Genomic DNA, 27441 nt, shown 5'->3' with positions numbered 1-27441 from the left:
CCAGGGCACGAAGCTCCCGTTCCACCACATCCCAAAGATGCTCTATTGGATTGAGATCTGGTGACTGTGGGGGCCATTTTAGTACAGTGAACTCATTGTCATGTTCAAGAAACCAATTTGAAATGATATGAGCTTTGTGACATGGTGCATTATCCTGCTGGAAGTAGCCATCAGAGGATGGGTACATGGTGGTCATAAAGGGATGGACATGGTCAGAAACAATGCTCAGGTAGGCCGTGGCATTTAAACGATGCCCAATTGGCACTAAGGGGCCTAAAGTGTGCCAAGAAAACATCCCCCACACCATTACACCACCACCACCAAACTGCACAGTGGTAACAAGGCACGATGGATCCATGTTCTCATTCTGTTTACGCCAAATTCTGACTCTACCATCTGAATGTCTCAACAGAAATCGAGACTCATCAGACCAGGCAACATTTTTCCAGTCTTCAACTGTCCAATTTTGGTGAGCTCGTGCAAATTGTAGCCTCTTTTTCCTATTTGTAGTGGAGATGAGTGGTACCCGGTGGGATCTTCTGCTGTTGTAGCCCATCCGCCTCAAGGTTGTGCGTGTTGTGGCTTCACAAATGCTTTGCTGCATACCTCGGTTGTAACGAGTGATTATTTCAGTCAAAGTTGCTCTTCTATCAGCTTGAATCAGTCGGCCCATTCTCCTCTGACCTCTAGCATCAACAAGGCATTTTCGCCCACAGGACTGCCGCATACTGGATGTTTTTCCCTTTTCACACCATTCTTTGTAAACCCTAGAAATGGTTGTGCGTGAAAATCCCAGTAACTGAGAAGATTGTGAAATACTCAGACCGTCCCGTCTGGCACCAACAACCATGCCACGCTCAAAATTGCTTAAATCACCTTTCTTTCCCATTCTGACATTCAGTTTGGAGTTCAGGAGATTGTCTTGACCAGGACCACACCCCTAAATGCATTGAAGCAACTGCCATGTGATTGGTTGATTAGATAATTGCATTAATGAGAAATTGAACAGGTGTTCCTAATAATCCTTTAGGTGAGTGTATATATATATATATATATATATATATATATATATATATATATATATATATATATATATATATATATATATATATTATATTAAACCATGGGTAAAAACAAAAACAAAAAAACAAAGTCAAATTTAAATACAAGCACCCTGAAACACACCCTCAGTTGATACCGTAACAATGTAATATTCGTGTTTTTTTTTTAGTTTGCGCTCTGGAGAATGTGAAATGTTCCTATTTACAGCGTGTTTTTGCAGCGGTGAGAAATGTAGCCAATTACAGACATCTTTGTTGATCTCTTAGAACGCAATGGCCAACCAGAGATGTATATATTAGAATCCACTTACCGCTCAAAATGCAAGTTTTTGTTCAGTGCCGGCGACTCCAGTTATGCAGACTCGCGAATTCTCTCATTAAGAAAGACACAATGCAAGTAAGAGAATCATTATGCAGTCAGTGCATACAATTTTATTGATTTTAATAGAACGTTGTGAGATTGCGAACTGAGATGAGTGACAGCGTTTTAGTGAGTGTAAAGGGAGCGCTCTTTCGCGCTTTTGAGGCTATAATAACTTGAATAAAAGCATTGTTTTTATGCTGCTAAAAGGACCAACGGCCAATTGACCCTGCGCAGGGAGTTTGATTGACAGTCGATCTGACCAATCATAATGCGCCATCCGCGGATGATCCACCATTTTTGTCCGACAAAGCAGTCAGGACTCATGGGAGGGTTACTTTGTTTAGTAGGTTAAAGGGATAGTTCACCCAAAAATCCAAAAATGAAAATTCTGACAGTTATCACTCACCCTCATGTTGTTCCAACCCCGTAAGACTTTCGTTCATCTTCGGAGCACAAATTAAAATATGTTTGATGAAATCTGAGAGCTGTCTCTGTCCTCCATAGGCTTCTATGGGATCGAAACTTGCAAACCCAGAAAGTTAGTAAAAATGCATCGTGAAAATAGTCCAAGTGACTACAGTGGCTCAACCATAAGTTTATCAAGCGACGAGAATACTTTTTGTGCGCAAATAAACAACAAAAATAACGTCTTTATTAAACTATTTATCTTCGTCTGTGTGGGCCTGAATGAATTCACGTAGTGTAACAGCGCAGCGCTTCTGTGTTGTACGTCACACGCATCACACACATGACCAGCGTCGGCCAATAGTGAGTCTACGTGGTGACGTACAGCCCAGACGCGCTGCGCTGTTACACTACGTGAATTCATTTAGGCCCACACAGACGAAGATAAATAGTTGAATAAAGACGTTATTTTTGTTGTTTTTTTACGCGCAAAAAGTATTCTCAAAAAATATCTTAATTTGTGTTCCGAAGATGAACGAAAGTCTTACGGGGTTGGAACAACATGAGGGTGAGTGATTACTGACAGAATTGTAATTTTGGGGTGAACTACGTCAGAGGATTTGAACTTTTTTTTTTCTTTTTTTTTTCTTTTAACGGAGTGTACTGACGTCTTTCCACGGTTAAAACAACAATCCTTATGTTCATTCATGTTTATTTGATGCTATAAATTAACTACAAGGAAGAGATGATCGATTCACGAGCAGCTTTAACTGAGGCTCTACAGCGATCAACAAGGGGAAAAAAATGAATGCATGTCAAAATAGATACGTGCAATGTAAATGCAAACTAATAGATTAACGTTACTAGAACAATATTCGTATCAATATTTTTTGTTTAAATTCCATTCCAGTTATTTGTAAAAGTAATGACGTGCAAATAATCTTAAATGTCTCACTGTAGATTGCTGTTCTTGTTATGTTGGAGCCATTGCTAACATATGCACGTTACTAGAGAACCCGCACTCATTTCAAATACTAAGTCATTTGATTCTTAATTGTGCAGTAAAATTTAAATGTGAATTTATAATAAATTTGTTGCTAAGGTTCAGGTAAATGTTTATTTGTCCATCTGACAGTAAAATTAAAATGTGAATTTACGTGTAACTAATGTTCAGGTAAATGTTTAATTGTCCATCTGGTTAATAAAACAAAAATGTATGACTGCAAATACATTCAAATAATTCACAACAACTGCAAACATCTAATGAATTGTGATTTTTAATTGCAACATGTTTATTATGATGTATAAATCTAAATTTTAGCAATGAAAAGTAATTTACAGACATTGATGCATGTGCAACAACAGTAATATGCATAGTTCTGATCTATATAGCCTATTCATTTGCATTTAGCAGTGTATCTGCAAGAATTTTTTTTTTTCTTGGTATTTTCTAACTGTATTAGCTGTGTATAGTACTGTATGGCTGTTAATCTTACTGTAGATTCAATGCATTCAGGGAAAATATTAGCCTACTGTAAATCTAAATACAGTACTAAATGACCACGAAAAACAACCACACACCTCCTCACACAACGGGTCTGTGACTGACAGTTAGTTTCATCATGAAGATTGAAGCCCACAAGAGTATGGAAGGTTAACTTTTATTTCTAGATCTTTTAATCATTTTAAATGTTTATTTCTAATGTTATTTGCTAGATCTAAAGCTACATTTTAGTTAATACGTTTCCATAATAATATTTGAGCAAGCTTTACATTTCCAAGTTAAAGCTGTGCTAACTGGCCTTTTCCTCCCGCATCATCGTGAAGATGAAAGGCCTAGGAGTATGTTAAATTGGAAGGTATACCTTAAAACACATGTACAATCGTCTTGTACATTATTCTAATGTTATTTGCTCAATTTCCCAGTAAAGCTGTGCTAACTAGTATTTTCCTCCTGCAGCGACGCTGGCAGACCGGCCGGTCCATCCTGAGACAGTCAGAAAGAGTCGTCGCGAAAAATACCTTTTTCTTTACAGCATGTGGTTTTAAACGTTTTAAGACAATATTAATTCACTTGTTGTTGGTGTATACTACTAATAATTAAGTATTTTAACTCTTTTATTGTTAGATTTATATTATATTTCCAACATTTATTTTCCACTGACACAGTGTGTTACTGTGATTTTACTGGTATGGCTATAAATGATATTTTGTTCATTGATGAAATTATGGTTAATATGCTAATCTGTATATTTGATTGAAGTTCAGCTATGAAATGTAAAAGATGAAACATGAATAAAGCTGTTGATGTGAAGCAAAAATAAAAATGTAAAATAAAAAAATAAAAATTAAATAACAGAAAATTATGTACTTTATTTTACAGTATGCATAAAACTAATGTTGTTAGTTTTACAGTAATTTTACAAAATACAGAAGCTTGCTGGCTATTTGTTTCCAGACAGTTATTGTTGATTTTACATTTAAAAAAATTAAAGTGTACTGAACCTCACAGCAATATGAATCCGTCTTTTTGTACATTAGTGCCTGGATAATATAACACTGAGTATAGTTTTATAAATGTACATTAATATAAAAATAAACAAAAAAATGCTAGATTTACAAATCTTAACTGTGGGAACACATCATCACAGTCTGTGAAAAGAGTCCATTGAAGTGATGTCAGGAGGACATTGTCACAAAAGCAGGTATGGCTTGACATAAATATTTTCCTCTCAGAGCTGACAAGCCAGGTGCACGTTTAATTAGCACAAGGGAAACCAACACACACACACACAGCAGGCTAATCAGGTGTCACTGCACTGTTTGAAAAACTAAAATCTGAATGCTAATGTACTAAAATCCTACTGGTTGATCCTATCAGTAGCTCAAAAAGGGACAATTGAAATAAATAATAAAACGACTATAATAAAGAAAGAATAAGACTATGTGCAAGTAAGTTCAGTGATGGAAACACATCAGACAGCAGACCACTCACTGTCCCATCAGAGACCCACATCTAAACATACACACAGACTCAATTCTCTAGTGTTTACCTCTCTTTTACTGTCTTCCTGAATACATTAGCTAACTGAAAAACACACACTGAAGTGACAGTAGCGACACTTCCTCCCCATCGCCATGGCAACCCAGATTATCACGACTGAGCGGGAGAGAAGAAAGGATACATAAATTAATTAAAGTAAAAAAAAAAAAAAAACACAAGTAGAGAATTAAAGTTGGTACATCTGTCAGCGACTCAGCTCTGCTCGCTAATACTTGTGTTGGAACATTTATACCCTTGAAGTAAATGATCCGCTGTGTAATTGGCAGCGGAGGAGAGGAGAGAGGGATGATGCGGATCCTGGAAGAGCTGATAAGGAAGCTCTCTTTCTTCAGAACCAGGAAAAGAGAAGAAATATGTTTCAAAAAAACTTGCCGTTTAATCCCCATTGTCATCATTGAGCAGGGGACGCCATTACAAACAGAGATATCCAACCGAAGCTGTCTGAGTGTGAGGAACAGAAGACAGTGTGTGGCACGTGTGTGTGTGTGTGTGTGTGTGTGTGTGTGTGTGTGTGTGTGTGTGTGTGTGTGTGTGTGTGTGTGTGTGTGTGTGTGTGTGTGTGTGTGTGTGTTTGTGTGTGTGAGAGAGAGAGAGAGAAGGGAACCAGGTTCCTGGATTAGTCCAATCCATACGTACAATCAGTCAATGGCGAGGAGGCCTGTCAAGAGTGTCAACCGCACAAAAACACACACACCACGAATGGAGAAAATGTCAGACAATCTATGTGTGACAATGCGATTAAGCAAAAATGTGTTCCAAACCCGTATATACACTGCTCAAGCACACACACACACACACACACACACAGTAATAAAGTATCAGTAAAGTAGCTGTTTATAAGCAAACATTACTGTATACGTCAGCTTTAAGTGTGTGACAATGGCATGCAGAGTACGTGTGTGTGTGGTCCAGGTATACTCTACATTATGGAGACAAAATGTGCCCACAAAGATGGCAATATCCGAAATTCTTGTCCTTGTGGGGGGGCATTTCTTATCCCCATGAGGAAAACAGCTTATTAATTATACTAAATGATGTTTTTTGAAGATGTAAAACTGCATAAAGTTTTCTGTGACAAAACATTTAAAAACATTTAAGTGTATAACTGAAAAATAACCAAAGCACTATTTTCCTAGCCTAGAAATCTAGACGCACCCTAGCGGCAGCAACATTTATTTTGCAGCCAGTGTGGTCTAGCAACTCTCAGTTGACTTTCGAGCTGGAAAAACCAAACTCAGGTCAGGCCAATCACATCGTGTATAGAGTAGGCGGGGCGGGCTTAAAGGAGAACTCCGGTCAATTTTAACATTGAGCTAATTTTTTTGTACATTTGGAGTGCTGTCAATACAGAGAACAACGACAAAAATCGGTGTTGCCTACACCGAGTTATTCTATTTTTAAAATTTGCACCCTGTTGACTTCAATGGGGCAAGTACTAAACCTGCTTTTAGCCTCTTAACATCCTTGATGTATCATTACAAGTGCACAGAAAATGTGAGTGATTCCTTTTGAGTGAACACGAGTGAATCTGACTGCAGTAGATGTGAAAGATATGTATAAAAATTATGTTATTTAAGCCAGCGCAAATACCTGTGTTTACATCCTGTTTTCAGTTGAAGTCCAAAGTAATCGATTGTTGAGTTCACGCGCGTGATCATAGGTAACTAAACATATGCGTGTGAACTCGACAATCGATTACTATGGGCTTCGACCGAAAACAGGAAGAAAATACAGGTATGTGCGCTGGCTGAAATAACATCTATTTTATTAATATCTTTCACATCTACTGCAGTCCGATTCACCCGTGTTCACTCAGAAGGAATCACTCACATTTTCTGTGCACTTGTAATGACACATCAAGGATGTTAAGAGGCTAAAAGCAGGTTTAAGACTTGCCCCATTGAAGTCAACAGGGTGCAAATTTTAAAAATAGAATAACTCGGTGTAGGCAACACCGATTTTTGTCGTTGTTCTCTGTATTGACAGCACTCCAAATGTACAAAAAAATGAGCTCAATGTTAAAATTGACCGGAGTTCTCCTTTAACATAATGACGACAAAGTTGCAACGGTTCCCTACTACTTGAAAACAAAGAATGGCGGCTGCTGCTGGCGAACAGCAGTCTTTCGAAACGGCTTGGGCCGCAACTCTGGAGGACTTGGAGTTAAGCTTTTCTTTGAGAAAAGAGCAAAGAACGGCACATAAGTCATTTTTAAAAAAGGAAGATGTGTTTGGAGTTTTGCCGACTGGATACGGCAAAAGTTTAATATACCAATACTAGCCTTCTTCGTTGCTGTGATTGGTTGTAGCGCTATCCTCGTGCAGAGGGATTTTGAGAGACATCCGTTTATCCCGCCCCTCGGATTGAGCCGTGCCAATGGTGAGTTGCCATCATAACATCTTGATGTAGGTCCGGCTTGCCAGGCAACTATTTTCCATAAATGCAACATATTAGGACTAATGTAACAATAGCATGCATTACTGTTAAGAACATTCCTCAAAATATATTTCTATTATACACAAAAAAAAAAAAAATGTGTGTGGTAGTGCATATTTAATGTCTAAAATGTCTAAACTAGTAGTTCTCTGATGGGTTTTGATCCTTAAATTGTATTGAAAGAATAAATTTACTTAAATCAGTGGTCTCAAACTCAATTCCTGGAGGTCCACAGCTCTGCACAGTTTAACTCCAACCAGCTCCAACTCACGCCTGCTTGGACGTTTCTAGTTATCCTGAATACCTTTATCAGCTGGTTCAGGTGTGTTTGATAGGGTTGGAGCAAAGCAGTACAGCCCACAGTCACACAGACTCATATTTTATTTTGGATCATAAGTAATTTATTGACAATAACAAAAAAAAAGTAATCATCAAGTCAAAAAGAAAAATATTCCGAAAGTGTGACGAAGTTGGGACTCCTTTGCAGATACTGGTTTCTTTTCATCAGCCTCTAGGGTTAAAGTACACTCTGACTTGATGTGTTAATGCATTTACACCATGGATTATATTTTTACATAGCCTATGTTTAAAACTTACTTTTACTTGGCTTTTGGAGATTACCAAATGCAGCAGCAGCAGCAGCAAAAAAAAAAAAAAAAAAAAAAAACCCCAAGTGCATAAACATCCCCCTAAAACAAAGCATGATGGGACAGACATCTTCCATTCAGCCAGTCTCGCTAGAAGAACCGGACACTGACGTCTGCTCATCACCATAACAGCTGAACTTGAACCACCAACCTTGGCTGATCTCATCTAAATAAACAACAGGAGAGACTAGAGGTCTGGCCCTATCACAAACACACAGACAGAGAGAGAGAAACAGAGAGAGAGAGACAGAAAGAGAGAGAGAGACAGAAAGAGAGAGCGAGAGAGAGTGTGAGAGAGAGAGAGAGAGAGAGAGAGAGAGAGAGAGAGAGAGAGAGAGAGAGAGAGAGAGAGAGAGATACAGAAAGAGAGAGAGAGAGATACAGAAAGAGAGAGACAGAGAGAGAGAGAGAGAGAGAGACAGAGAGAGAGAAGAGCATATGATAGACAGCAAAACAGAGCAGCTTTCTTTATGCAGCCCTGATCATGTGCTTGACAGAAGTTCAGGGTGAACTTACAGCTGGATGACCAGGGGCACAGAGACTGAGAGAGCGAGAAAGACTGCCAGGAACAGAGAGAGAGGGAGTTTTGACAGTAAAATTACCACAAGCATACCAATGAGCGTTCAATAGGCCACCGCTCACAACCAAAACTGTGTGTGTGTGTGTGTGTGTGTGTGTGTGTGTGTGTGTACATGTACGTGTACGTGTGTACTGGTAAAGGCAGAAGAGACAGTAATGAGAGGCCAGTGTCATGCATCAGTGGTCATTCAAGCGCTGACTCTCGCTCTCACTGTCACTCCTCCTGCACCTCACCTTGAAAAAAAGAGCATCATTTGACAAGGTGTCATTTGACCTGTTGATATGGTGATGCCACTCTTTAAAGATGCCAACAAAAGTTGTAACGAAGTGAAGAAAACAATGGCCTTGTACATACTGCAGCTATGGACGTCACTCATTTCTGAATGCTTACAGCTGTTCTCTTCACAAGAGTTCAGTCCATTACAGTAATGACAAATTCTAACTGAACTTACTCCTGAAAAAAATCAGAAAGTGAGGTGTAAGAGATGAATAAATCCTTCAAAACATTTAACTGGTAAAAAAACAGCTCCCTCTATATAGGACAAGCAAATGATTTGAGGAATTGATTGACAAATGGAAAAACAGCTCCAAACCGGTTTAACAATTGGTATCCATGTTTTTAGGTTTACAACTGTGAGAAGTCAAAATGGTGCAATGGTTATCTCAATTAGGGCTGCAACGATTCATCGAGTTACTCGATTTACTCGATTACAGAAATTCCTCGAGGCAAATACTCTGCCTCGAAGCCTCGTTAAATTCCTATGACGCGCACTATACGCGCAGGGATCAGATTGTTTCACACGGACCGTTGTTCAATGTTCAGGAAGCACACCATAGCGCGTGATACATTTTGAATTTATTTGGCGCGATGGCAGAGAGTAGATGTCCATAAACGGCAGAGAATGTCTAAAGTTTGGGATCGCTTCCTTTCAGCGTCGCTGAATCAAGGTAACGATTCTGTCCGATTTTTTTTGACCCAGCGCCAATATTTTCGCCCGTGCCGAAGCCTATGATGTTCGCTGAATTTAATCCCATACTGTATTTGTAGTGATGTCGTGATGCGGTTTGACTAGATATGATGTTTAGCTTTCAGACATCCCAAGTCTCCCGGAAGTTCCGGGAGTCTCCCGCATATTGATAGCGGCTCCCTGATACCCGCAAATGAGTTAAAATCTCCCGGAATCTAGAGCGAGCGAGCCAGAGCGCGCGTGCACAGCAGAGAGGGAGAGGGAGCGAGAGACCTTGCGTGTGTGCGTGTGTGCGCACGTAAGATAGAGAGCATCTGATTGGCCTGTTTCGGTAAATCAACCAATCAATTGTCAGTGTGGGCGGGTTTTATCGCTTCTCCCGAACCGAATTAATCAGTTCAGTGTATCTAGAAACAGGAGCGCCATGGCAACGGGAGAGTGCCACAAAAAAACATGCAAAAAACGAAAGTATAAGATACATTTTACGGCAGACTACATGAAAGTGTACCCCTGTCTTATAAGAGTAAAACATAATGATAGTCTTGCACGCTGTAAAGTTTGTAACAGTGACTTCAGCATTGCCCATGGCGGGTTAAATGATTGTAAAAGACATGTTGAGGTGAGTTCAACAAGTTTCATTTCATTCATGTGCATATTAGCCTATTCCTTAGACCTGTTTAAAGCTGCAATGGAATATAAATAAAAGCAGTTTACATGAATAGTATAAGCAGCTTATAAATAGTAAAAGTAATCTACAAATTGTAACATTATGAACAAATAAATGCATAGGCCTATAGCCTATAGAAATTATGTATTATGCTTTTATATATTTTAGGGACAACAACTCTGTGGTGAAATGTCATATCCTTGTCGTCCTTCCATTTTTTGGGGGGGTGGGGGGGTGGGGGGGGTACCTCCCTGAAATGAACTTTTGCAGGTTGGGATGTCTGAGCTTTGATGTTTTTAAGAAGTAAACGAAAGAAAGAACCCCTTCACACACACACGCACGCACGCACCCTCGTCTCTCTCACGCGCCAGTCAGACCAATTGCGGCAATGCATCACATGCTTAAAATTTTATGTAGCCACGCAACAATAATTTCAGCATGCATTCACTGTATACACCGAGACGTGAATGATGGAGGAACAAATATTGTATTGCAGTCTTTGCAAGACCTTGTGTCACGTCTACCAAATAGTTACAGACAACAACAAAAAAACTCCCGGCCCAGCCTGCTTCTCCAAATCCACTCGTACTTTTGGGGAAGACATAATCGGCTACCAAAGTAATTGAGCATAGAACATTTTAAATTAACAAAAATATATAATACTACAAAACGTGCTAATATTCTTCAACTAGCCTAAGTGAAAAACAAAATGCTGTTCTTTTTCTATTTAACAAAATGCATATTTGCAATAAAACATTCCCCTTTTCAAAGCTACACTTATCTTTTTTATATAAATTGTATACATTGTGTACCTGTTTGGCTTGATATTTTATATTCATTTAATTTATTTTTGTTCTCCGGTGGGTAATTTGCAGAAGGTGCAATCCTTTTTTTGTAATGTTGTATTAAGAAGACAAAACTAAGGCCAAATGGCCTTTACTATTTTAGTTTGTATTCATAGTTTTACATGTTATACATGTTTTACAGTATAAAGTTGACTTAACTGTATTGTTATATAATTGTTGGCACTGGCACTTATAAACACTAAATGGGTAAAAATTACAATAAATAGGCTTAGTTTTGAAGCCAAAAGTTGGAGTTTTTCAGCCACATCATTTTCGTTATGCATTATTTGTTTTGGTTGTTTAAAAACACACTAAAAGTTTTTATCCGATTACTCGATTAATCGATCGATTAAGTGCTAGATTAATCGATTACAAAAAGAATCGATAGCTGCAGCCCTAATCTCAATCATCTCAATTACACACACACTTTACCAGCATTGCAGTAGCATTATTTATCATATTAATGACTTAGTTTCAAACAACCACCAAAGCCTCATTTTCAATCCTAAGCCTAAAAATTTAAAAGATTTATTTTCCAAACTGATTAAACACAAACCCTGTCCTAGCTGATTTCAATCAGGATTTAAGTAATGATTTGCAACCAAACAATTTTGATGACCATTGACTTAGGCTATATCATTTAGACCAGGGGTGCACAATCCTGCTCCTGCCGATCGACTGTTCTGGGGTGCGTTTCCCGTACAACTATATAGCCTAGCTCGCTGCTTAACTACCATAGTACGATGCATCGTTGGAGAAATCAACTAGCTAGTCAAGACTGTTTCCTGAAACCGTAGGCTATGTCGCAAAGTATCGTTCAACCATGTTGGATTATGACGTCTTGCACGTGGTGGACTAATAACTTATTTTAATTAATCGGTTTGAGATCAAATTAACGCTAGATTTTGTCCTATAGCCTAAGTTACAGACATGGCATCTGAAGACCATTTCTAATTTTTCTCAGTTATTTTGCTTTATTACCAGACTCAATATTTGGCTCGTTCTTACATAGTAGAGCACGTTCGCACATGCGCAGTCTTCAAAAATGGTGCTTTAAATCTCTTGACAAACTAAAAGACGTAAATTACATTTGTATGTATTCTAAATAAATAACACGGGTTGTACTGAATGACAGCTTGCTTATTTTGCTAAAGATAAGGATTTATTCAGTCTACATCTCATGTAAACTAGAAACTATGCTTCTAACCACAGCTCGAGAGCTGTCATTCCAACCACACAAGTTTGCGATGCTGTTTGCGAACGTTCGTTGGAACGATGGTTTCGGGAAACACCAAATCGTTGAACTATGCTGATAACGACGGAACTTGCGACCATAGTTGGCTAACGATGCTTTCGGGAAACACACCCCTGCACAGTTCATCTCCAACCCTAATCAAACACACCTGATGCAACCAATTAAGGTATTCAGGATCACTTGAAAATTAAAGGCAGGTGTGTTTGATTAGGGTTGGAGGCGAACTGTGCAGGGGTGCGTTTCCCTAAAGCATCGTTGGCCAACTATGGTCGCAAGTTCCGTCGTTACCAATAGAGTTCAATGGACATTGCGATGAACTTGCGACCATAGTTGGCCAACGATGCTTTCGGGAAACGCACCCCAGGACAGTCGATCGGCAGGAGCAGGATTGGGCACCCCTGGTTTAGACAGTCTTTTCTTTTAAAATATCTTATTTTATGTTTCATACAGGTTTGGAATGACATGAGGGTGAGTAAATGGCAGAATATTCATTTTTGGTTGAACAAAGATATGCATTAATTTTACACTAAACAAATAATACGATCACTGGGTTAAAAAAAAACACTTTGGAACAATATCTTTAATGTGAGGATCAATTCCCTTGATACAAAATGAGCATTCAAAATATTGATCAATCAACCCATCTCAATTAAACGTTTTTTTTTTTACATTATAAGCAACAGCTGTAAAAATCCAGCTAATTCATCTGAGAAGCCTCTAAAGCCTCCTGTTTCTACCTCTAAATCCATTGCCTGTGCGCACCCAGCAGTAGGCTAGGTTGGCAGGGCAGGATACATTTTCCTGTCTGGCGCATGCAGACATAAAGCACAGCCTTCCAACTGGCACAACTATGGGGCAGTGCCTCGTCACCCATTGGGCATCCACACACACACACACACACACACACACACACGCCAGGTGCTCAGGCCCACTTTCACTCCCCTCATTTTTAGAACATAACTTATGATGTACAAATTAAGAGTTAGTGTTTACAGGCTCTAGTGAAAGTGGCCTCCTGTAGTTCCAGTGAAAGAGGGACTTTGGACTGGCAATAGGAAGCAGATGTTGGGCAAAGGGCTGCCATTAGCTAGTTTCCCTTTACAAGAAAAGGTGAGCTATTACACAAGAAAATAAATTCACAAATAAACAGCGAAGAAGGGGCCTGCTGTTCAGTGGAGCAGCCAGATGGAAAAATTATAGAGTGATTTTTCGTATTTTTTGACATTCCACGTTATTGCATTATGCAATGTTAAAAAATATTGAATTGATCATTTATTTATATATGGAAAGAAAATACTATGAATAGAATTAGAAGACTGATCACAAGGCTTTTTTAAATTAATTTGAATGGAAGCCCCTTACGACTAAACTGTTGAAGTCTAGGTTACAAGGTCAATCTTATGTTTATTCAAAGCTTTTCTGAGGTGACCCTATTGTAATTGATCACATTGATTATTGACTATACATCACCACTGATCAGCCAATAGCTGCCAAATCAACCCCTATGAATGTGCCAGACCTCCCCCTTGAGCCATACATAACAAACTGAGGCATGTTTGGGCCTTACATGCACCCAGGCCCTGTAGACGAGGGAGACACATTCCTGTTTACACCTGGTGTTTTAATCCATCTATTTTGTCCACTTTCAAATCATCCACTTCCTGATTTCTTTGAAGGTAGAGTCTATGGGCAGGTAAATGTTTTTTTTCTTTTTTTTTTTTTCAGATTTTTCTATATAATGGACAAAATAAGCTCAAGCAATTTACATATGAACGAGAGCGTATAGCCACAAGAACACGCCGAACGCTGTGCGTGTGTGTTAGAAATCAAGAATGGTGAAAGAACATTGTGCTTGGTATGTTTTTGTCTTCAAACCAAACTTCGGTCTTCAGCCGCCAAAGTTTCAATCCCGTCTGGCTAGTGCGCTTCCCATAATGTTTACTCGTTAGTTCAGTATGCGGAGAGCAGGCGGTCTTGTGGCTGTTGGAACGCATTCGACCACATGAGCCTTTACACTATGAAAGCAAACCGGTCGAAAGCGTTTTCGACTACCTCTGGAAGTGGTCGAAAGTGGACATGTTTTAGACCTTGTTTACACCTGCATTTAGCGTTGTCCACTTGTGATCGGATTGATAAATGCATCATAAACAGGGCCTTACTGTTATCGAATTGGGTATACAGCTGGTCACATAAATGTGAAAAACAAATATAAATCCCATCTACTCTTCTGCACTACATGCAAATACAGTATAACAGCCTAATATGTAGCTACATTTGACACGGCTCACAAAACTAAAAATAGGTGGCTCCTCGGATTGCTTTTGGTCTCAAATACATATTGGATGGCATAGACAGTTCGCCTTTTTGTGATCAGATCTTATGAGTATGCATAACCAAGAATAAATACCCCCTTACAAGTGACATTTTAACACAATTCAATTTAAACACATAAACTAAATGTTAGAATGAAGGTAAAATCAAATGACAAATCCCACCTTAAGACTCATAGAACCAATTATAATCTTAGACAGACTATAAAAAGAGCATAAAAGCTGATCAGCCCTTTTAGAAACAATCCTGAAGCCCAACTTTTCAAATTAATGTCTTTATAAAAATGACATTATTAACCATAAAGAGGGTCAGACATCTAACGGGATGTTTATAATGTGCATAATATGCCTATAATACAAACCCACATGAATATGATAAACAAAGCATGAACATCAGCCTATATGAGCAATATTCTTAGTAAATGCAAATAAGATGTAATAGAAATGAAGAAAATAAACATAAAAAGGCATTTAGGGGATGTGTGTGTGTGTGTGTGTGTGTGTGTGTGTGTGTGTGTGTGTGTGTGTGTGTGTGTGTGTGTGTGTGTGTGTGTGTGTGTGTGTGTGTGTGTGTGTGTGTGTGTGTGTGGACACTGGATCTGTTGATGATGTAAAGGTGAAAAGCTTCACAACAAACAAATCAACCTTAATCCACACATTGGATCAATGCGGCTGCTATAGGCCTCAGGGTCGCCTTATATTACTCCTCAAACTTCATATTCACTCATTGATTTGCTTTTCAGAATAGTATATCACTGAGCTCCAATGGGAGAACGGATAGAGACAGGGGCCAGGGTCAAGCACAGCTCGCATACATGTTAGCGTAATATTGATGTCCCAGCAGAAAGAAATGACTAAATATCCAGATCAATATCTAGTTTCCCTGCAACAGCAGAGCAACGAGGTGGGGAAATATAAATATACATCTTTATGACCACAGAAGCCATCATAATGAGAGAGCTGAATGAATGTTTCCCTTAAGGTGAAGTGTTTGATTAGCAGAGGGCAGAGGTTATTGCCGATATGCTGATACAGGAAAACGAGACTGATGGCTCAGGCCGGGCAGGGGCTGTGAAGTGCGGAGATGACAGCAGAACAGGGCTGAGCTGAAGTAAGGCCTGTTCGTACATGTTAATCGAGCTTTAAGCCATTAGTGATGAAGCGGATTTCATCATCAGGTGCTAAGGGCTTACGGAAGGAACTGGAGGATTCATGAAAAAAAGTTCGGAAAGAACATAGGATAATCTAAGGATGTACCTCGTCACTGATTTAAAGGTTAGCCTACATAAGTAGCCTAAACATTTTCATCTTAGACACAAACTTTAAAAGTTCATTCAAACATTTGACCTAAAGATAAACCTTTCAGGTGACTTAAACTATGGTTCAAAAGTTTAGGGTCAGTACAATTTTTTATTATTATTATTATTATTATTATTATTATATTAATACTTAAATTCATACTTTTATTCAGCAAGGATGCATAAAAGCATGAGACTTCTTAAAACATTTGAAAGGTAGTGTAATGTAATTTGGCCATAACTGAGGAGTTAGCCTATGCTGCATCAGAGTAAATGAATGAACGAAGTACTACTGTGCAATAATAAATGTAAAAAAAAAAAAAAAAAAACATTTATAAAATAAATCCAATAATAATAAAAACCAGCAATAAAAAAAATTATCTTATGAGTTAAGTGTGAAAACACAATAAAAATCTGCTTCCTCTTTTTTAAAGCCTAGTGTTGTCATATCAGCCATTCCTTAATTGAAAACGGTTTCACCAGGAGTCCAGTAAAACACTTGATCAAGGATCTGGCAAGGCAGGTGTTTTTACTTGCCATTTAGCAGATGGCTTCACCAATGGATATGGATCAGCCTAGACTTATTTACAGCTCCAAACCATTAGAAAAGACAGCGGCACACTCACGGTTCAACTCAAACACAGACTAACTACCATAAAAAAGGCAGAAGAGCAGATAATGTGTTACCTCTTAATTAAACAAACACCTAGGCTATGCCTGTACTTAATCACCGAGTCCACTCACTATCCCTCTGTGTATCATAAAACAAAAGACTGACTAAGGGGACATTCAATGACCACCATCCAACCCTCGACCCTTAAATCACAGGCTTTGTGGGGTCTTGTGCAGGGCCTGTGGGTGGCAGCAGTGGAAAGACTGACACGGTGCTGTGGCAGTAAGTAATGCGCGTGTGGATTAGCGGTATGATGGCCTGATCAATACCAGCGGTTCCAGCCATTAGGAATGCAGCAGAAAACGACCCCCTATGGCAATAAAGCACAGTGTCCGCCTGCTACTTCATTTGCTGCCTCCATTAGTGTAATGGTATCATTATCAACTGTGGCAGTATTTTTTTTCTAACACTCCCACCCTCCCTCGCCTGTTTTTTCGTCCTTTCAGATTTCAGGAATCAGAAGTCATGAGCTACACTACACTGCCTGCGTATTTGCTTCAATTTTTTCTTTCTTTTTGCATCACCGGATATAAATCTGCCCCTGGCACAGCTTGAACACCGGCCTAATTATGTATTCCTGAGTGTGTTTTATGTGGCTGTCCGACACTGTTTCTCTATTATGGACTCATTAATAGGACGTAGGCATACGGTGACGAACAGAGAGGGGGAAAACGACAAGGGGGGGCAGAAAAGCTGCTGATTACGCCGAAAGTGACACCACCTCCCGCTAAAACACCGGCTCCGACATGACAGCGGCTCGGCATTAGGACCTATAAATCGTTACTTTAACACTAATTTACAGAGGAACATTTTGTGGGAGAAATTGATTAATCAAGACTGGCTGTGTGGCCTCATAATCAGGCCTGAACTGAAGCTAGCTGTTAATTTAACAGAATTGCCAAGGGGAACACAAAACATTTTAATGAGTGTTCAGGAACGAAATAGCCTAAACAGCTTTCTCCAGCAAAACACACGAGCCGAGAAAGCCAATGAGCCGAGAACTCTCTGAAAGATGGGACGGGAGGAGTGAAAACCTCTGAACATCTGGCAACCCTCTGTGCTCCTCACGTACACTGCTGCTGTGAAATAACGAGAACAATTTTTTTTTTATTTTACAATTTTTATTTATTTAACTACTATTTTTTTTTTTTTTTGCATTTATTTATTTGAATCAAATGCCCTATGCATCACAGTAAAAGCTAATCATAATACCAGGCAGTCATCAACAAAGGTGTCAAAAGCAGCAACGAATGCCAACAAGGTTGTGAGTGCAAAGAAATGCAAAACATGCTCAACAGATGGAAGGAGGGAAAAAACAAGAAAGCACTTTTCTATTTCATAACTGTGAGGAAAGAAAAACAACAGGGCCCACATCCCTCTGCAAATACAATAAAGAAGCCAAAATGGCATTTATAATTGAATAATACTTCAGCGAGATATTTGTGGTCACCCTGGCAAAAACTCAGATTGTTCAATGTCTCTTGATCAACTATTAAGACAGTATTTTCGGGTTGAAGGCCATGTAAGGCTACTTCTAAAAGCATGAAGTCAGTTTTTAATAGGCTATTAGCCAATAGTCTCCCTTTTTTAGTGTATGATAATGGAAGTGGTCTTTTTTATCATACACATGTGCCACATATGGTTAGGAAATGCCTGGCAAAGCTGAACTAAGAATAGTATAGGCAACTTTTTGGGCATAAATGCACATTCTCACATTTATGGCTGAGACAACAATGTACTCTCCTTTATTTAATATCATGATTTAATGGACATTCATTTTATATTAAGGCACTGCAGGAATACACACACCAGTCCCTCAGTCTAGCTGATCTTCGGTTTTCTGCCCTGATCCCTTTATTTTTGTGAAGGAGAGAGATGAGTTGTGGCAAGATAGCAGAGCTACGTCTGTCTGTCTGCTGTACAGACCCAAAACTAGCTGGATCGAGTTCTCAGAGAGACAGAGATTCATCTGGTCCCTGTGGCAGCTGCAATAAAGTGGAGGAACCACACACTACATAGATTCCCTGCTGTCAGACATGATCCAAAAGCATGCATCAGAGAGAGAGAGAGAGCGGACTAAAACTGAACAAAATAAAGAGAAGGGAATGGGAAATTAATGGTATGGTTCAGGAAAGAGATAACTGAAGAGAAATGGGCTGCTGATACAACTTCTGATAACTAATAACTTCACTGAAGTCGTGTCGACTAACAAATCACACACTTTGAAATGCAAACAAAACACCTAGGCTAATTATGCATTTTGACTATCAAACCAAAGCACTTTAACCACAGACAATATCAGAAAGTGACATGTCAACTTGTCAAGTACAATTATAAATACATTTAACATTTTTAGATATGCCATTATGCCGTTAAACTTTACTTCCATCTATTTATTTAATAATTAGAGACAGGTGCTAGAAATTTACCTTTACCATATCTCTCATTAAAGGGGCAATATTTGGACCTGGATTTGATTTTTGATGCATTCTGTACCTTTAAGAGGACACTTGTTTTCTATCCATAAGAAAACACAGTATAGGCCTAATTCTTTATTACTTCAAACTTGACAGACCTAGTATGGTATATAACAAAATATATCAAAGTATTATTATTAGACAAGAAATTCACTTCTGAGGTATTTGTTGCCTTGATTAATTTGTGACCCTGAGAGAAAACACTATTAATCTCTGGAATACATTTTATATAGATTTAGATTTTTATTGGTAATGGGTTTGAATGCATGAACTGATAAAAAGTACACCTGCTTGAATGCAAAAAGCAAGATGTTTGTAAAATAAAACAACTTCAAATTAATATTTCTCTATGTCCTTGTATCTGTTAAGGATCCATGTAATAGCCTAAGTGGGATAAACCCCTTCATAACCAGGGTTTATGTTGTGATAAAGATATACAATATATCACATTACATTCAGGACCAACAAGCTTCACACCATGATGCTTCACAAAATGACACACTGAAAAAGTTAGAAGTTCAGATAAATACAGCTGCACCACAACCGTTATTTCTATTACACAGTCTGTGCTAAATTAAAAACACGACCCATTTCATTTCCAGACCAGCTCATGGATGAATCACCCGTCAAGTCCGAAAACACGACACATGCGATTCAATAAATTGGTCAAATAAATTAGGAATAGCTGGTTTAACAGATACACCTGCAGAGTGACAAAAACATGGACACGCGTCTTCTCTTGACTTCATTCATTAGCACCATGATTGAAAGCACTGCAATGCCGCTACACAAGCCATTCCGGCAAAGTCAGTGTGTGGCAGTCATGAGAAAACACTCCCCCCGCGCTGTGCCTCAACACACACTCGTGTGTGCCGGATGACTCTGAACAGAGAACTCTTGCGATAAAAGAAAGCAAACATTACAGGAGCATTCAGCAGCATCACATATGCGCACTTCAAATGAACACACAGCACCAACCAGCGCGTGCAATACCGCAACGGACACGCTGTACGGTGTATTACAAACTCCACAACTACATGTGGTGCTTGGCGAACTGAGAGAAAACTATAAGCGATACCTTTCTCCTCTTTTCCCTCTCACTGTCATCCGATCTTTTCATGTTCCTGAAGTACTGTTTACGCTGCCTCGGTTTCATAGAGCGCTGTGCTGGGCTATGTAGTCTTCAGATTGTGCCGTTAGCGTGTGGAATTTTCTTGAGTATATTTAAATATACACTTCGCGATGTATATGAATTTATAGGAAATGTGAATGGCAATGAACACGTTGTTATTATTTTATATAAGTGTTTTGTTTTTAAGTCGTACCTGGCATTCCGGCTAGGACTGCATTTCCCAGAATCCTCGCGCCAGGAAAACCACGCTTGTATTTTGAGTAGGACCGGAAGTGGATATGGGTTATCAAGCTTCGCAGTTGTGTTGAGAGAGGTTTGTAATAGATATTATGCGCATGCAGTGCTAGATGTGACGTTAAAAGATTGATTGTTTTACTAAATGTGTAATAGCCTATTAATAATATGTAACTATCTGATCAAGTGACTTGCCCTGCAGTGAGTAATGGGAAACTGAGCTTAGAATAGAGTTCAGGTTCAACCAAGTGATTCGGACTTTTTTTATTTGCATATTCAGAAAGAATACGTTATAAATATCACGGACCAGGTTTTGTGACCTTTCTAAGAGTATTTAAATAAATGCAATATAATGAAAACAAAATAGTATAATAATAATAATAATAGTGTAATAATACTGTGTGTGTGTGTGTGTGTGTGTGTGTGTGTGTGTGTGTGTGTGTGTGTGTGTGTGTGTGTGTGTGTGTGTGTGTGTGAAAAAAATACAACATATCTATACATAAAACAATCTACATTTGAATGAACTTTTTATTACACACATATATATAGGGAGAGAGAGAGACATTTAAAAATGCTTATTCTTAAAAAAAAAAAGTCTTGACTGGAAATGAAGCATCTAATTCTTGCAATATTTTTCAGATGATAGTATGCTGATTTAGTTATTGCTTTGACATGAGGCATTTACCACTTCTAGGAGATCTGATACTAAACAGTTAAACACACTTTTGAAAAAAGATGTGGGAAGTGTGTCAAGAGCGCAGGTTGATGTTTTAAGGTGCTACGGTTTCTTCCAAAACTGTGCCATCAATTTCTTCGAAATCAGACATAGTAACTACTTTCTGAGGTTGTGGTCTGATCTGTCTGACCCCAGCGCAACTCAAGGATGTGCTGATCACCTTTCTGATATTATTGATTTTCTCAGAGAAGAAGGAAGCAAACTCACTGCATCTGTCTGAGAGCATTTCACTGGGAATGTGACTTGAGGGGGGTTGACAGTCTCACTACTCACTACAAGTCCATTATAAAACAAAACATTTGGAATTTCATATTAAAGCTCCAGTATGCGACTTAGGTATTTGACCACAAGAGGCGCAGTTTCCAACAATAACAAAGGCGAAGCTTGATGACGCTATGAAGGAGGTGACGATGGGAGATGTCGTTTTTTCTATGCGTTTTCACCATCTAGCGATATATCTACATGGAATTAATGAATCATGATCACGGATGAGGTAATTTATTCGTTTTTGTATTACCTGTATGTCTGATCGTATTATTTTATTTCATCATAATTAATGAACTGCAAGGAACGTGAAATGTTATGCTATATTATCCCGTTACAACATACAGCTATTTGTCAAATGATTTGTTTGGTTAATGTTGTGCAGTTTTACGTTTTTATGGTTAATGCCGTGTTGTTTAACGTGTTCAAACCAATATCTAAAAGTAAATTTGAACGAACATTTGTAAGTAATGACTAAATATATTTTTTTAACATCATATCCGATTGTATTTAATTGTACTGCCATAAGCTCGGTCACCACACGTGATAAAAAGCCTTACCAAAGTACAAAGAGCAATATAACTTTGTTTATAAGTGCTATTATTGACAGTTGCATGTCTTACCTGTCTATCAGTACACTCGCGAGAGCAGAGTCTCGGTCAAGTCCAAGATTGACACGCAGCTCTCTCCATCTCGAAAACGCCTGCCGATATTTATCTGGCTTTTATTCCTCCGTTTGTCACACAGTCTGAGTGTATCCGAATATGGACGCTTTCGTTTTGTTGGCACTTCAATACTCGCCAAAGAGTTCGTGATCCATAACAGCTATAACCATACAGTCTATGGCTATAACGCTTTACCCACCACTTCCGCATTTGACCATGCGATATTCCGGTGTGGTGGGTCATATTTTTTATTTTATTCTTTTTTTATTCTTTGTCAGACGTCTTTATTGTTTATTGTGATAAGAAAAAAAACCTCAATAAAGTTGTTGTAAAAAAAATAAAAAAATGGAGGCGCAACATTTCTTTTCCGGGACGGCCAGTTATTTAAAATCGGAATTTCTCTGAAATAAAAAATCTTTGGAGACTTTTGAGATATTGTAAGTACACAACTGGAGGAAATATATCACACTGTGCAAGTTATTTTTGGAAATTTTATTACAAAATTCCTACATATTGGAGCTTTAATTTAAAATACATATGAAAATCAAATTTGACCAAAATATGTGTAGGCTATATAACACATATAGGGTCAAATTAAAACACATTTTCTCTAAGGATTCCCTGTGCTGTAATCTGATTATATCACTATAATTTTTAAATTTGACTCAAGGATCACAGGTGGGTGCAGTTTCTTTGGACAATAAGAAGGCAAATTAACATCAGGGTGTAAATTGAAAATAAATGATTATACCATAATTAGGCTAGATTTAATAACACATAAGTTAAAACAGCAGCTTAGCCACTGTTTGTACTCTCCTGAGGTTTGCCCTTGCCTTCAATGAATGGAAATCAGAAACAGAGCTTTGCAGCTCCTGCAGAAATAGTCATCGTGCTTTGAGCGTATTCCAAAAAAGTCAGTCTTTGCCAGGTCTCGTACAACCTCTTCTCCAGCTTTTGCCCAGGTGCTGTACAGCTGAAGGGCCCCAAAGCAGGATATTCCATTTTCCAAAAACACCACTTTGAGCTGTAATAGAATATGTAGCAGCATTTGTGTATGACATGGACATAACCCCCTCTGAGCGTATGAGGTCAACAGATATCTCGTAATGCACGTGAAGCGGTGTTGAAAAGCGCTCCGCTGGTTCCCAGTTTCAGCCGAGGACAAAAGGACCCGCTCTGTGAAAGATATACAGGCACGAGCCCCGCGGAGGGCCAGGAGGGTATTAAAAGGTTTCAAAACACCTGCTATGTATTAGCATTACAGACTTTGATCAGTGTCTTCATTAGACTTCTTTGTAATCTCTCTTCTTTTATGATAGGGCCGACCCAGGCGAGCCTGGTACGCAGATTGAACACACATGTTCTCTTCACCTGTCTTGTAAAAAGCTCAAAGCACTCATACTTTCAAAGATTTCGGTGTCTCTGTCATCTTGTTGCAATAAACAGGAGGGCTCTTTTGATTCCTATTTATAACCTACATTTCCGCCCTTCTCTTTTAGCTTTGGAGGGAAATATGTGTTTGAAAAATACCTTGAGCAAAGTGGCTCCATATGGATATGAGTACAAGCACATGTGTCTATGGGGGATTCTTTTGTAAGCTAATGGAAAGGAAATTATTATTCTGTCATAGCTTTATTAGGAAACAAAAGTTCATGTCTGTTTATGCTTCACGTCCAATCATTCAATTAGCGTTTCTTTCGTGTGTGCGTGTTAAACCATTCTTTATATATTACACCTGTCAATCAAGGCTTGTTTAAAAGCTCAGCATTGGGACTTCGCAGACCCATCAGCGGTGGCTTGTGTCTTCGAGCCGGTGCCTGTCAGCCTGTTCTGCATCCAGTCATCCCTCTCATCATGTTCAAGCATATTTTTAATACGTGATCAGCAACTTAAACGCAGGTTGAGGGGCAGCGCGCTTTCAGATGTGGTACAAGCTGGGGTTCAAGAAAAAAAATAGAGTGAGACGGAAAGCTTTGAACTCCTGCAGCTCATCAAATCCTCCTTGTCTTTTGTCTGGCCAATTCTCTGTTCTCACTTTTCAACATGGGGGATGTTTTGTGTTATTGTGCAGCACATCGACAGCGGATGACCCTCCGATGGGCCTGTGTTTTACCCCCACAAATATAATAGGCATGTAGAAAAAAGAGAGAGAGAGAGACTGCATTGGGCTGAAATCAAAGGTGAAAAAGAGCCTTGTGCCAGAAAAACAATAAGGAACATTAAAGACAAATTTAGTGACCGTTGTGCTCGGCTCATATATTAGAACCAGAACCTGCTACATGGTTTGGAAAACAGCTTGTAAGTAAAAGCAGTCTCTCCTTTGAATAATAATAGGTTTCCTTCTGAGCGCATACAGTATATTGGGCCACCTATGCTTTAATGTAGCATTATCAAGTTGTGATGTGGTTTATTCTAAAGAGGTGGTAAAGTCTGGTTAAAACAGTAATGGGGGTCAGACACTGAGGCTGTTGTTCAAGATCGACCTGAAAGAACAATTTTGTCCTTCCCACATCCTGTCCGTGACTATTTTCTCAGTGTCCTCCATGGTGTGCCTGGGAGAAAAGGGAGGCCTTTTGAGTTTTATTTGTATTGAGTGGGCATATGGAACAGGCATGTGCTTCCCTGTGCCCTAACCTTCAATGATAAGCTGGAGGAAACTGTTATTTGTCAGTGCTATAAAGAAGATTGCTGCCCAGTGGTTTCAATTAACTTCAAAGCGCTCTTCCCAGGCAGTAATAGTTATATCAAAACCTGAACTGTATTATTTAGGTTCCACACTGGAGCTCTCAGAATGATTATGCTCCCTTTTCAAAAGAGATTTTCGTTTCTTGCTGACTTTATACATTCCACCAACCCCCTGTTCTCAGTTTTATTTTCATATTCTTGTTTGTATGACCCACCGTTAAAGCTCTCAGATGTCAGAGGGCCTGTGGCACTGGAAAGTCATGGGTACAAAACATAATTAGTGGATGGGAGCACCAAATTTCTATAGGCAGCAGTGTTTCAAGGACCATTCACTCTCATAAAAAAGGGACAAAAGCTGTCACTAGGGCACTACCCTTTCAAAAGATACTAATATGTACACTTCAGGTGCTATACCTTTAAGGTACTACAATGCACCCTTCAGAAAAGATAGCGCCCCAGTGAGCTTTTGTAGTCTATGAAGCTCTACTAGCATTATTAGTCTCTGATTTACTGCACCTTGTAATAGTTTGTGAAATAAGGGTTAACAGCCCCTTCTTTGAATGTCACGGTGGCCCTTTTTGTTGGCTCCGTGTTCAGATCTGGCACAACCTTTGGCTTATGTACACAGAATCGGGCAACCAGGGCCTATAAAAATGATTCACAAAATAGATGCACTAAATACATGTTGATTAAGCCCCCTATAAATGATCACACACGCACCACAGGAAAAAGCCTGATGGTTGCTGAAGGAAGAGCGTGCAGCCTGCCGTTAGATGTGGCGTACCTCCTTGGCTAGGATCGCTTCCAGACGCCATCAGAGGGGGCAGTTTTGCTAGAGCTGTGATTTGAATACCATGATCGGTGAACAGTTTTATAGGAAATCCATTAAAACATGAGGTTTGACATACAAAAGAGCCCTGTTTTAAAACTCATGCCCAATGTCAGACTGAAAGACATTATAAAATGCTATATATACAGAAGCACACATCTTTTTTCTATGTGTCTGTGCCTGGTATGCTAGTCCTAATGCTGAAGGTTAAGCCACTGGAGCGGTCGCTCTGGAATGACTGCTTTTATTCATGCATTACCGCAGTAGGTTGAAGTCATCTGCCTTCCCCACAAAACATTGTTCTGAGTTTTCAAAGGGAAAGTAAGGGCACATCGCTGCAGATCAACAAATGCCATCCTTCTGCTTGATCTCTTTGTCCTGGCAGCTTCTACAAAATATTTGAAATCTCAGTTCTGTACAACCTCCTCAGATCAAAGCCTCTTCAAAATGAAAGCTGAAGAACAATAATGGAATAATTATAAGAGGTAAATGAATATTAAAAGCGAACTCTTTGAACACAAATGTTTTGGGTTATTTTTATGAGGGCTTCTCTGGACTCCATTGTGCATTTTTCCCATGATGCACTGTGCAAAAGCCATTACCATAACTGTGCAGAGGGCAAAAGTGGAGAGGTACTAAATAAAAACTACAAATTCAAATGTATTATTGTTGTCATTAAATAGTACAAGCTGGTGACATGGTTTTTGATTTCTTAGTCATTGCTTTTGTATTAAGAAAGATAAAGGAAAAAAAGAAAGGTGATGGAACTAGAAGCAAATATAAACTCAAGGATTATTCAACTGCACACCTTATTTAAATGTAAAATAATAAATCTGTCAGTGATCAGAAAGGTTCACTGAGAACCTGATGTGAAATGCACCGAAAAATAAGTTATTCTGCAGTCTGACAGATGTTTTACTTCCACTATGTTTTAAACTTTGCACACAAATCCAAGAGTTCATTATCTAAACATATTTTACTGTATAAATCAATAAGGTACGAAGCAGATTTGGTAAATTAATGTACACAGACTATAATGAATATTTGAATATAATAATTTATATACATTTTCATAACACATTTCATATTATCTTATTTGAGCAACTAGTGACCTAAATGTCATTTAAATCAATGAACATACGTCAATCGTGTAGACCAGAGTGCAAGAATGATGACACACCCTCAATGTCAAGTCAAGTCAAGTCAACTTTATTTATATAGCGCTTTTCACAATACAGATTGTATCAAAGCAGCTTCACAGTATTAAATAAAATAGTACATCAGTGTTTGTTTCTGGTGTAAAACATCCACGTTTGGTAATGCTGATCAATAGCACTGTTGAATCGATTAATCAAATTAAGTATCCCCAACTGAGCAAGCCAAAGGCAACAGTGGCAAGGAACCGAAAAACTCCATCAGGTGACCTAATGGAGAAAAAAAAACCTTGGGAGAACCCAGGCTCAGTCGGGGGCCAGTTCTCCTCTGGCGTTTATGAAGTAGAGACCGGATTAAACTGTAAGATTAAAAATCAGGCTTGTGCACAATTCAGAATTGAATTGAGAATGACTCCTTAATTCCAATTAAATTCTTGAATTTGAATTGAATTTGAATTGATGTCAAAAACAGGATCTAGAATTACAATTCGAATTTGAATTAAAGGAAGCAGAATTGCAATTCAATAAAAATTCAAAGAAATTCATATACATATTTGTATATTTAGATATGATTGCATTATAATATGTGGGGTGGCAGTGGCTCAGTGGTTCATGTAGGTTGTCTACAAACCGAAAGGTTGGTGGTTCAATCCCCGGTTCCACTTGACCAAGT

The 27441-nt window shown here is 38.8% G+C and overlaps 1 protein-coding gene across 1 annotated transcript in view; it reads right to left on the bottom strand.

Moving 5' to 3' along the window:
• Positions 1-20217, bottom strand: part of fto (FTO alpha-ketoglutarate dependent dioxygenase) — a 151357-nt gene extending 131140 nt beyond the window's left edge. The window contains exon 1 of the mRNA XM_081359445.1: positions 20148-20217. Coding sequence (XP_081215571.1) covers positions 20148-20189 — 42 coding nt within the window. The 5' untranslated portion in view covers positions 20190-20217. The remainder of the gene's footprint in view (positions 1-20147) is intronic.
• Positions 20218-27441: the final 7224 nt, after the last annotated feature.

This window comes from Scardinius erythrophthalmus, assembly GCF_964197995.2.
Source record: "Scardinius erythrophthalmus genome assembly, chromosome: 2".
NCBI classification, from domain to species: Eukaryota; Metazoa; Chordata; class Actinopteri; order Cypriniformes; family Leuciscidae; genus Scardinius; species Scardinius erythrophthalmus.
This window is presented reverse-complemented; position numbering and strand designations above follow the sequence as displayed.